General features: G+C 45.2%; 1 protein-coding gene across 1 annotated transcript in view; it reads left to right on the plus strand.

Moving 5' to 3' along the window:
• Positions 1-9,119, plus strand: part of AGO2 (argonaute RISC catalytic component 2) — a 75,164-nt gene extending 66,045 nt beyond the window's left edge. Inside the window, exons 17-19 of the mRNA XM_038760021.1 lie at positions 1,781-1,882; positions 3,757-3,956; positions 4,790-9,119. Coding sequence (XP_038615949.1) covers positions 1,781-1,882; positions 3,757-3,956; positions 4,790-4,898 — 411 coding nt within the window. The 3' untranslated portion in view covers positions 4,899-9,119. The remainder of the gene's footprint in view (positions 1-1,780; positions 1,883-3,756; positions 3,957-4,789) is intronic.
• The last annotated feature ends 3,137 nt before the right edge of the window (positions 9,120-12,256 follow it).

Consider the following 12,256-nt stretch of genomic DNA (forward strand, 5'->3'; position numbering starts at 1 on the left):
TCCTCACCAAAGCCTGCCGACCTCACCTCCACAACATCGCCAAGATCTGCACTTTCCTCTCCATCTAAACCGCTACCTTGCTGGTTCAGTTTCTCATCCCATCCCGACTGGATTACTACATCAGCCTCCTCTCTGATCTCCCATCCTCCTCTCTCTCTCCCCGCATCAGTCTATACTTCACTCTGCTGCCTGGATTATCTTTGTACAGAAATGCTCTGGGCATGTCACTCCCCTCCTCAAAAATCTCCAGTGGTTGCCTGTCTACCCTCGAATCAAGCAAAAACTCCTCACCCTCAGCTTCATCACCTCACCCCCGCCAACCTCACCTCCTTTTTCTCCTTCTACAGCCCAGCCCGCACACTCCACTCCTCTGCTGCTAACCTCCTCACGGTGCCTCATTCTCGCTTGTCCTGCTGTTGATCCCTGGCCCATGTCCTACCTCTGGCCTGGAATGCCCTCCCTCCACACATCTGCCACATTAGCTCTCTTCCTCCCTTCAAAGCCCTACTGAGAGCTCACCTCCTCCAGGAGGCCTTCCCAGACTGAGCCCCACCTTTCCTCTCCTCCTTCCCTCCCTCCCTCTGCCCTATCCCCTTCCCCTCCCCACAGCACTTGTATATATTTGTACATATTTATTACTCTTATTTGTACATAGTTATTACTCTATTAATGGTGTGTATACAGCTATAATTCTGTTTATTCTGGTGGTATTGCCACCTATGTACTTGTTTTGTTGTCTGTCTCCCCCTTCTAGACTGTGAGCCCGATGTTGGGTAGGGACCATCTCTATATGTTGCTGATTTGTACTTCTCAAGCGCTTAGTACAGTGCTCTGCACACAGTAAGCGCTCAGTAAATACGATTGAATGAATGAATGAATGAGTGACCTGGAGTTTTTAAATTTATTTTTAACTGATGGAGCTGACCTCCCATAATGTCTTATAGCTACAAAAAAATTCAGCAGAGCTCCAGCAAGTAGCTTCACTCCCAACCTTCCGTATTGGAGCAATGATTTCACGTTCAGTAGTGACTCCTACGTGGAAGTTATCCTCAATTCCACATATTGGTCTTGCAATTTAACTGACTCTCTTAACTAAATTTCTGATTCCGGAACTTGCAACTTTCTGTCAGATAAGCGTGCCTTCTAAATTCTCTCCCAAAGACAGAAGTTTTATTTTGTTTCTAGTAAAATGGGCATGTGCTTGGTTCACCAGCCTTGCTAGACATTGCAGAATCCTTTTGCATTATGGCAGGTTGGCTGAACGTCCTTGTGGGCTTGCTGTCCTAATGGAAATCTGTTTGCAGTGTGTCTGGTTGTTCCCTCGAGAGAGCTTCTCAGGCTCCCCGAGCTGAATTCAGGTCTCTGCTTTCTTGCTCGGTGATGTTTCAATACCAATGTACAAGTGCCCTTTGCCCATCTCTCCACAGTTTGAATCGAAAATGACCCGAATAATGCCACCCAGGGAGGTTCCTTTTAGGGATTTCATCCCCGAAATTCTAGCTGTCCACATTTTAGTATTGAACCTTTGTGTTCCACATTAGGAGGAAATATTACTGTCTAGAGGAACAAGTTTTCCAATACAAATTCAATTTTTCAGTTCTAATAAGAATGCTTAATTTTGTTCCAAAATCTCTACAGTGTTTGATCGTTTTGATGCTAAAGTAAATGTGAATCAGCTGGAAGCTGATAACCTGGTTTGTGTGTGTGTAAAAATTCTCTCATTTCCCATTCTTTTAACAAAACCTCTTCATTGCCTAATATGAGTCTTGTGTTTCCTTAGGTTGGGAAGAGTGGAAACATTCCAGCAGGTACAACCGTGGACACAAAAATCACCCACCCATCTGAATTTGACTTTTACCTGTGTAGTCATGCTGGTATTCAGGTATGGCTGGAAGGGATTGTCATGGGCTTTTCCTGGCACCTGGAGAATTTGGGCTTCTGGGATAATTTTGACTTGCCCTGCTGTCCCATGGCTATATGTCCCATCCGAGTTCTAGCCAGGGAGCTTCCTCATAGAGAAGAGTCTCAGGTCTGTGGAATTCTGTGTCCACACTTGGAGTAGGCAGATTGGCCAGGAGTGTGGCAGAGCACCTGGAGCTGGAAACTCTGCCGGGCAGAAGTGGTGGCTGGTCAGTGACAGAACCAGAAGCTGGAAGCCCCTGGGGAGCTGTTCATTTGCCAGAGGTCAGGCAAGAGCCTCAAAACAAAATAAGCCTCACTCCCCCCACCCCCCACCATTCATTCAGTCCTATTTATTGAGCGCTTACTGTGTGCAGAGCACTATACCAAGCGCTTGGGAAGTACAAATCGGCAACATATAGAGGCGCTCCCTACCCAACAACGGGCTCACAGTCTAGAAGACGGGCTCACCAAATGCGCGCGCGTGCGCACACACGCACACACACACACACACACGTGCGCACACGCACACACGCGCGCGCGCACACACACACACACACACAAATCTCCTTTGTCCCTTTATCTTTGCCTAACCTAGCTGCCCACTCTCCTGAGGGACTGTTGACCTTTATTTACCTCCTGCTCTGTGATATTTCAGGGGATTCCCCCTGTGGAATTTCTGCAGGAAAATGCCTTGCCATTTTAGGCTTTTAAATTATTTTTAACCAAAAAATCAATTTGGTTCCAAATCCTGCTTCTTAGAAGCCAGAAGTAATAAAAGAATTGGAGCTTTCTATTTTCCTTTAGAAGTAACTTTTGCCCTGGAAAGGGAGCAGGGAGCCCAGCCCTCCAGCCACATCTAAAAAATGCAAAACCTTCCCTGGGGAGTGTTCCATGGAAAAAGCTGGGGCCTGGGAGTCGGAGGATCTAATCCTGGCTCTGTTCTTTACCTGCTGTGTAACCAAGGGCAAGTGACTTAACGTTTCTGGGCCTCAGTTTCCTACTCTTTAAAATGGGGATTCAGAACCTATTTTCCTTCCTACTTTGACTGTGAGCCCCATGTGGGACAGAATCCGATTATCTTTCATCTACCCCAGCCGTTAGTACGGTGCTTGACACATAATAAACCCTTAATAAACACCATAATTATCATTATTATTATTATCATCATAATCATTATTCTTTTTCAGTTATATATTTGTCCTGTAATACACATAGTATAATTTTGCAATTTTGAGAAACGTGAGAGTATCAATCTGTCCATAACTTACATAAACTGGGGACTTTTGTCTTTTTTTTCTCCCCCCCAAATTGGAGGGAGGGGGTTTCAGGAAGTTTTGAGGAATATTTTCATGTTTGGAATTGAGATTGTATTGTCTGGCTGGGAAGGTCTCTAGTGAGAGAAGCTTAGGAAGAACTGCACCAACTAGACAGCTGATGATTCTGGGGACACCTGGTTCAAGGATCATAGGTTCTAATCCCAGTTCTGCCACTTGTCTGCTGTGTGACTTTGGGCCAGTCACTTAACCTCTCTGCCTCAGTCACCTCATCTGTAAAATGAGACTGGGAGGCCTGTGTGGGACAGGAACTATGTCCAACCTGATTAGTTTATATCTACTCCGGTGCTTAGAACAGTGCTTGACACATAGTAAGCACTTAACAAATACCATCATCATCAACATCATTATCATTAATGTTATGATTATTATTATTATTCTCTGACCAATCCCTGGGGGTTTCCCATTATGACTTGCTCCCTAATAAATGTTGATGAACGGAAGGAATAAAAGAATGTAATCGTCTGCTAACTGTGTTTTTTATTGCATTTTGAATGTGAAATCTCTAATCAACTTTTAGGGAACAAGCAGGCCTTCTCACTATCACGTCCTTTGGGATGACAATCGTTTCTCTTCAGATGAATTGCAGATTCTGACTTACCAGCTGTGCCACACCTATGTTCGCTGCACCCGCTCTGTCTCCATCCCCGCCCCAGCGTACTATGCGCACCTCGTCGCCTTTCGGGCCCGATACCATCTGGTGGATAAGGAACACGATAGGTGAGTCGTGGTGGAGTCTACTTTCTGCTTATTACCTTGCAACCAGGCCTCGGGGACAGCTCATTGGCAGCCCCGAGGGGAGCCTCTGGAGCTGGTTTGATGAACGGAGAGGGATTCAGATTTTCTCTGGCTTCCTTCCCCGCTACTCTGAAAAATAGGAGTTGGTAGTGTGCAGCCAAGGATCCAAGGCCTCCTTTTAGCCAGCGTGCAGCCAGTAGCGTACAGTGGATTGGGAAACTGAAGAGACGAGTTAGAAAGTGAAGAGTGAGTTTGGGAAAAGACAGGTTTGCCGCTAACTTACAGACTTGTTGACAACGTGGTAGATGCCAGAGAGTCCTTTGGCTCCCCTATTTCCATGCTTCCTGGAGGAATACTGACACTGAACCTGGCAGCAGGGCATGCAGATCACTACAGACCCATGGCTACTGTTTTTGGAGTTTTCAAATTCTTCACGTCAGCCCGATTCCTTTTATGCCCAAGAGCTTCCCTGGGGTCTGTGCAGGCACGTTGGTCTGTGCTCACGGCACTGCTGACCAAGAGGTTGAACGGCTTCCTGATCCTGTTTGGAAGAAGGTTCTCCTTTATCCACTGCCCCACCCGCTTGGGCCCAAGTGGGTCTGTGGCTTTTCCTGGACCCCCAATCTCTCTCTCAGTTCCACGGGAGGGAAGGGGTGGGACACATTCTTTCCTTGGGGGGGCCGCCAAAGGGCCTTGTATCGGGTCAATTCTCTGTCTGTAGATGAACATTCTCTCTTCTGGGGTCAACTGAATAGGAATCTTCCTCTTTCTCTCTCCCTCATCTCTCCCCCCCCCCACCCCCTTCTCCCACACAGTGCTGAAGGCAGCCACACATCTGGTCAGAGCAATGGCAGAGACCACCAAGCACTTGCGAAGGCCGTTCAAGTTCACCAGGACACCCTGCGGACCATGTACTTTGCTTGACATGTTTTAATGTTTAGCGATTCGGAACAGTTGGATGCTCGGGAGACCAGCTGCTCTCAGTCCCATGCGCTGCCCGCCCAGGGTACCGGCCAGCAAGGAGCGGGCTGTGACTCCGTTTCCCTGGGTTCTTCTTGCCCTTCGACCTGAAGCTCAGACTTGGATTTTGAACTGCAGACCTGTACAAAATGCCACAGTTTTTGGATATGTGGTTTGCCAAAGTCTATAAGCTGTTTGTCAGAATACAGACCCCTGGTTCCTAAAATTTAAACCAAGAGCTGCAATCTCAGGGCTTTACAAAAACTCTCCTTACCTTTGCCATTTGTTTTCAATAATCTGGAAACACCTGCTTCACCTCAAAATTGACAGGCTAAAAAGCAGTGACTTGTGTTAAAACGCAAATGCAGAACTAAACACTTCTGGTTTTAGAGCCTTGGCCATTCCGGGCGCATTCAGAAAGTGTTGTTTTCTTCTGGTCCTAAACTTGTCTTTCAAAGAACTTTCTATGGGCGTTAAGGCGCAGATTTATTTTCTGAGGTTTTTTCGTAAATGTCTCTTATTCTGCTGCAAATAATGTTTTTCTTAGATTGAACTATGAATCTATTACCGAAAATAGGAATGTGTGTCTCAAACTTTAATAGGTCCAGTGAGTTTGGCACGGAAGTGCCATTTTAATAAAATTTTATAAAAAAAAAAAAAGGAAAACAAACTGACAGCTAATCATACAATTTGTCCTGTAGGACTGTGACACTTCCTTTCCAAAGTTTTTAAATAATACGGGTCTGTGGTGATAAATACAGTACAATCCTTTTTCACTGTTGTGTTTTAATGTAAAAAATGATATATATTTCACAGTATTAATGTGATAGATTAGATTCAATTATTCATATTATTTACTAGGGAGTGCTCCTCGTATTTCTGTTAACATATCAAGAGTGCTTTGGGTTCTATAAATTAAAACCATATCATGTGGATGCTAGCATTTAAAGTACAGGAATATGCAATTGACTTTGGTGTGCTAGGAATCAGAGTTATGTACAGTGTGTGTTGTATAGCCTATAATACTGGGTTTAAGTGTGCTCACAGCCCTGCAGTGTTTTTTACCTGCACAGTACAGGTAATGCACACTTGCCACCTCCATCCTCCATCCGTTGAAGCACAAAATGAAATTGTATTTATTCTTTGATTACTGGGAAGCAGAAGTTAAATACCGGAAAGTGGTCCTCTGTTTATTGTTGGGTTAGGCACGTTTCATAGAATCTATGCAGTAAAATAACTCTTAGGAAACTGAAGTTTACTTGTGGAGGGAGAAGAATCTCTTGTTTGTTATGCATAAGGTTGGTAGCAAGAGAGATTGCGACATTGTCTTCAGAAAAAGCATTGATGGGTTATCGATAAGTAGTAGAGGTGTGTGTGTGTGTGTGTGTGTGTGTGTGCGTGTGCGCGCACCCTGGGGGTTGTGCACATCATGTTTCTGGTATAAATCCATTGCACTAAGAGACACCACAAACAATTTAGTGAGAAAAAAAACAAGAACACTGTGTTGATATCATTTTGTCCTTGTACACTATTCTCCGTCAAGTCTGTGTTTAGTGTGCAGGTTGATATATAAAAAGGTAACCTTTTTTTTTCATTTATTTCATTTAGCTTTCTCCATTTCCAGCTTGCTTCCAGCCACCCTTGCCCCACAAGAACAGTGCTTTGCACATAGTAAGCGCTTAACAAATACCACCATTATTATTGTTATTATTATTATTTACTGTTGGCCGTTGAGATGGTCGACGGCCGGGTTGGCAAGGAGGGTCCTGTCGGCCCTGTCTCTGGTCAAAACTCAGGCCTGGGTAGTCAGTCTTCTACTGCATTTAATTAAGCTTGAGGCTCTTAACCTGTTCTCAAGTTTGGGTTGACACCTGGCCTGGGTTGCTGGGCTGGTTGGGCAAATGATGAAATGGTAGGGTCCCTTTCTTGCTGTTGAAATCAATGTTGGGGTCACTTTCATAGCAAAAACAGGTTCAAAAGTTACTTTGCCAGTAAATGTTGTCCTCCCTGCTATTTTCAGCAGGGGGAAGCTACTCCGAGCTTTAACTTCAGGAGGAGATTCAGCCTGGGAGATGGTTTTTGGGGGAGTTTTTTGGCGGGGGGGAGTTTGTATCACAAAACTGAAAACTGAATTGATTCAGCCATTTTCCAAACTGTCTGGGGTTTCTTACTGCAATTTGCCCCAGCCTGGCCATCCGAGCCCCTGCCTGTGGGACCGATGGGAATTGGGCCTGTGATCACCAGTGAGTGAAGAAAGCCCAATACCTCAAATCTGGGCAGTGAGGAGAAGTGCTTTCCAAAATGAGGGCTGGACCCTGGGCCATCAAGCGGCAGGCAGGCCCGTGGCAGAATCGTCCAGAATGCTTTGTTCTTTCAGAATGTGAAGGACGCTCCTTTGTAGGGAGTGAATTTCCGTGGTAGTTTCTCGGCTCCTGCAGCAGCTTATTTGTAAAGACGTGTACTTTCCACAGCATGAGCGGACTGAAATGTCTTCAGGCAGGGGGATGGTGTTCCCCTGAACCATCGCCGTGCTCAAAATTAAAATGGTTCTTAAAAGTAGAATTTCTCAGGTAAATGATTTATGTTGTATGGAGGGCTACACACAAAAGAAGTATTCTTGAAGAACTAAGGTAGCGACAATCCTCTGAGGCCACATGGAACTCTAGAACAAGCTCCAGAACTGGGGGTCCAGGATGTCCTGAGTGAGGGGCTCTCGCCGGAGCCAGTCCCACTCCACCAGCAGCTCAGCCTCCACCACGCCTCCAACGTGTCTCGGGTGCAGATGAAATCAGCTACCGCTGGGAGCTTGGTGGCAGTGAAGGCTGAAGGACCTCCCCAAGCGCTTAGTACAGTGCTCTGCACACAGTAAGTGCTCAATAAATACGATTGATTGATCTTTGGCGAGTCCCATTGCTCTTGCTCCCTGCTGCCTGCACCCTTCAGAACAGCCTGGAGGAAAGGAACAGCCTTGCCCTCACTCCCAACCATAGAAGAAAATGCCCTGTGGGCACCTCATCCGCCCAAGCGCTTGGATTTGCGGCCGCAGAAGGAGGTTTTCTCACCGCAGGAGTGAGCCCGGAGCCTGTGGTCTGGAGCTGATCAGATGGCCCTGCAGGTAGCTCCTCAAACTACTTATTGATGGTCAGAGAGCCTCATTATGGATCAGTTCCAAGCTTTAGAAAAGATAGATATCCAAGTTTCTACCCTTTTCTTCTAAGTGATCTGGCTTGATTTAGGCTAATTGGATAGTCTAATGCAAAAGGTTTCAGTGACTGCAATGTGATATTTTAAAAATAGGTGGGTGAACTGGTGAATATTTTTCTATCCATTGAGCTTCAAGCTGATGACCCTTAGTTTCATTTTCTTGGCACAAAAGAGCGGGTTGAGTAGCAGTTGGATAAAACTGTTAGATTAGTAGAAAATTGGGCAGAAAGGAGGGATTTTATTTTTTAAAAGCTCCCCTTCTCTCCCCTCTGCCCACCTCCCACAATTGACAATAACCTCCAGTCTCCCATTAATTTGTCTTACCCATACAAATATCTAATGGATTTCTGTTTAATGTCAGTTTGTTTTTAAGGAATGCCTTTCAGCCATGGCTGTGGTGATCAGTGCTGTTGAAAGGCCCCTTGCTTGGTTGCAGAAGTCTCGATAATAGATGTTAAGTGGCATTTGAGGGCAGCCATTTTATAATGAAATATATGAGGGATTTCTGGTATAGGCCACATTGGCAATCCTTTGGCCGTCCTTGCTAATTTACAGTCGTGATACCTCAGTCCATCTGTCCACCACAGGCTAATCTCTAGGATCATGTTCTTCCTCCAGGTTGTGTTGATCTCTTACATGGGGTAAATTCAAGTCTGTAGCTAAGGATGCTTCATGGGCATTTTCATTCTTGGGGACAATGGCCTCATTTTGAGTCGTTGGGTGGGGAAAATGTCCAAGGAAAAGTTTGGATGGAGACTGAATCTAGAGACAATTCCCATGGCATGGAGCAGCCATAAGAGAATTGTCTGTGATCTCTTTTGAACTTGCTTCATCCCTAATCCAAGAAAGGAATGTACGGCAAATGGAATTATTATCCATCTTTGTTCTCATGTTCAAAATGCAAATACTGTTATTTATATTGACATAATTTCTTCCCCAAATGACCTTCTCCTTGGTGGTCATGCTGGAGGTTTCGACCCTGGGGCACCCTGTTGCAGTACTTTTGTGTCTTTTATTGGGGGGGGGGGGGGGTGAGAGTGTGTGTGCGTGTGTGTGTGTGTGTGTGTGTGTGTGTGTGTGTGTGTGTTTTCAAATGCTCCAAAACTCACCATGTGGTCTTTTTTGTAAGGAAACCTTCAACTCGAGCGGAATAATTGCACTGATTTTTGAGAACTTCCTCTTTACTGTGTCAGACTTTTCGCATCTGCTGTAGCTGTTTGAAAATACTGTAAATAGTGTTATGAATTATGAATAGCAAAAGTAGAAATAATATGAATACTAGACATTGTAATTTGTGTTTCAGATACTGCCACATTTTACAGTATTAAGATGTTAGAGGTGTGTGGTTTTAATTTTATTTTTTGCTTCATTGTGTGTTTGGCTGACAAATCATGAAGGACAGATTTGCATGTTTTTTCTCATTAGTTTTCTAGAGGGGCATTTTTCAATCTTTATTTCCAGTAGACTTTCTCCGCAAGAGATTAAAACTTCTTTTTGAAAGAGAATTGTTAAAATGTAGAACACTTTTTTGTGGTTGTTGCTTTTGAGCTTCTTTTGGTGTAGTTTGTAAACAGAGCATTTTCTCCTTACACCTTCAGCACTTGATCCAGTTATCAAAGCAGCATTTGGTAAGGTGACTTTCACTGAATCCCAGGAAGCCAACCCCCCGGGTTTATCTGCCACACGAGGTTAGGGTCACGGGCCAGTAGCCCATGACTGCTTCCCCTCTGGTTTCCTGGCCAGGACAGAACTTCCATCCCTCAGGTAGGGTGTGAGTGTTGGGTCTAGGGGTGACCAGCAAGCAAGCTCATATCAGCAAGCTCCAGCTCTGGGGCTTAGCCATCCTTGGGTGGACTGCTGGAGGGTGGCATTAAGTGAGGTGTGTTCTCCTAGAATTGTTTTTTGTGTATGTGTGACTCTGATATGTGATCCATTAGGCTACGTGCCCGAGCTTCTGCAGATTCAGAGTGCTTTGCCATTTTGTTTTATTATCTAAAGTGAATGTATTGGCTTGGCCAAATCACTACAGCTAGTGGTTTCTTAGTGTCTTCAGTTAGCAAGCAGATGCAGAAAAAGGCTACCTCTGAATTTTGAATAAAATTCTAGTTTGCTCTAAGACTCCAGAAACCCACCCTGAAAAGAGCCAAAATGTTGCCAGCAGGGACAGAATTGCAGCCCTCGATGGGTTCTGGCATGAACAAGCATGTGCCATACCTGTACTGTGACCCTCCGGTGAGCCTACTCACTGCTTCTCCTGCTACCCTCGGAGGCAGGAGTGGGCAGAGGTGGGCCGGGGAAGAGCAGACTGGCGCTTTCTGCCTAAAACCTTTCCTGTAAATTGGGCAGGCAGCTGCCCTTCCCCCGAGTCTGACCCCAGGGCTTTTATGCAAGACTTCATGTGATGACAGTGGGGACTAGTCCACTCACCCAGTGAGTTTCGTTTTCCCATTTCCAATGCAAAAGCACTTTTGTTACGTTTTCCTTATGAATTGTTTGAAAAGTCCCATCCCGCCCAGCCTCTTTTCCTCCTCCCTTCCTCATCCATCCCCATCCTTCCTCCTCCCCACCGAACACATACGTAAAGCTAACATGAAGGTGCTTTAAATAGCAAGTCTGATGCAAATAATTTATTTTCATAGTTGTATGTGATCGTTTTTTAAAAATGTTATTTGACTCTAGACTGTGTAACCTTGGAGATGCATTTCTCCCTACTCAAACCCAACTGGCCTAAATTTTACAAATGAAAATGTACTGAGTGTTTGTGTTTGTGAATACCTGGGGATGCTAGTTTGGCTATGTGGGGTTCTTGTTGTAAGGAACAGGGTCCCTCCTGCCGGGGGCCAGGAGTTTCCAGCCAACACGCTAAGGGGGAAAGGAAAATACAAGGGGGCTGTAGGTGATCTGTAATGGAATCGGAGAAATCCGTGCTCATATTTGTTTACAATGAATCCAAGTCTGCTTTTTGGGGTTTGACCACTTTGCTGTCAGAAATCTTCTCAGTTACCTCAGTATGTATTTTAGGCTGGATATTCAGCAATTTCCCTCTCAGTGCTCTAGGGAAGAATCCTTAGGATTCCTTTGCACTCCCTGGTTGTTGGAAGCCTAGACTGGTGTAGGAAAAGTGATTGTACGAGAGAGCAGTGAATTTAAACCTTTAAAAAAAAGTGATCAGAGTGAGTGGGTGAGATGAAGTCCAAGGGTGTCAGGACAGCTGCCCTGCCTAGGCTGGGGGTAAAAGAGTTCTTTACTTGAGGAACTCTTTTGTATTGTACTCTCCCAAGTGCTTAATATTGTGTTGTGCACATAGTAAGTACTCAGTACCATTGATGATGATGATGATGATGATGATGATGAGGCCTACAGATCATCATCATCATCATCATCAATCGCATTTATTGAGCGCTTACTATGTGCAGAGCACTGTACTAAGCGCTTGGGAAGTACAAATTGATGCAGTTCAGATGAGTGAAAGATGTGAGTGCCTCAAAGAGCAAAATTCCAGGAGCAACATTGGTTAATTTCTTTCGGGCCTTTTCTGGACCCTGATGCTTTCAGTCCTCTTTCACCATGAACCCACCACCTCTGAAAAACACAAGTGCCATGCGTAATCATCCTGTGGCTTAGCTGGGTGCCACTCTCTTGTCTGGCAGTGTACTAAGGGGGCGTGCAGTTCTCCCACCATGCATAGGTGGTGTTCCTGGTGAATCATGTGTTCTGGACATATATGCTGCCGACTTGTACTTCCCAAGCACTTAGTACAGTGCTCTGCACACAGTAAGCGCTCAATAAATATGATTGATTGATTGGACAACTGGCACCAGAGCAAACCACCTCTCCTGATGCTGCCACGCTTGTGCACACACACTGTCAGATGGGGGAACCCAAATTTCCTAGTGGCGTTCCAGCCAAATTGCCTGGTGAAAACTTGTGCTCTGGGGAAACTGAGGGCATTGGGTGACCTAAATAACCAAGTGGGAGATTAGAGCTTTTAAAGCCAACTCCAATGACTGCTGCTGACACAACAAGTTCCAGCTTTGTGGTGATGGCTCGGAATCATTGGTTCTGCTTGGGACTGGGAGAGCAGAAAAAATTCAGACTTGAGATTTTTAATGGAGTGG

The sequence above is a fragment of the Tachyglossus aculeatus genome, chromosome 18 (genome assembly GCF_015852505.1).
Source record: "Tachyglossus aculeatus isolate mTacAcu1 chromosome 18, mTacAcu1.pri, whole genome shotgun sequence".
Lineage (NCBI taxonomy): Eukaryota > Metazoa > Chordata > Mammalia > Monotremata > Tachyglossidae > Tachyglossus > Tachyglossus aculeatus.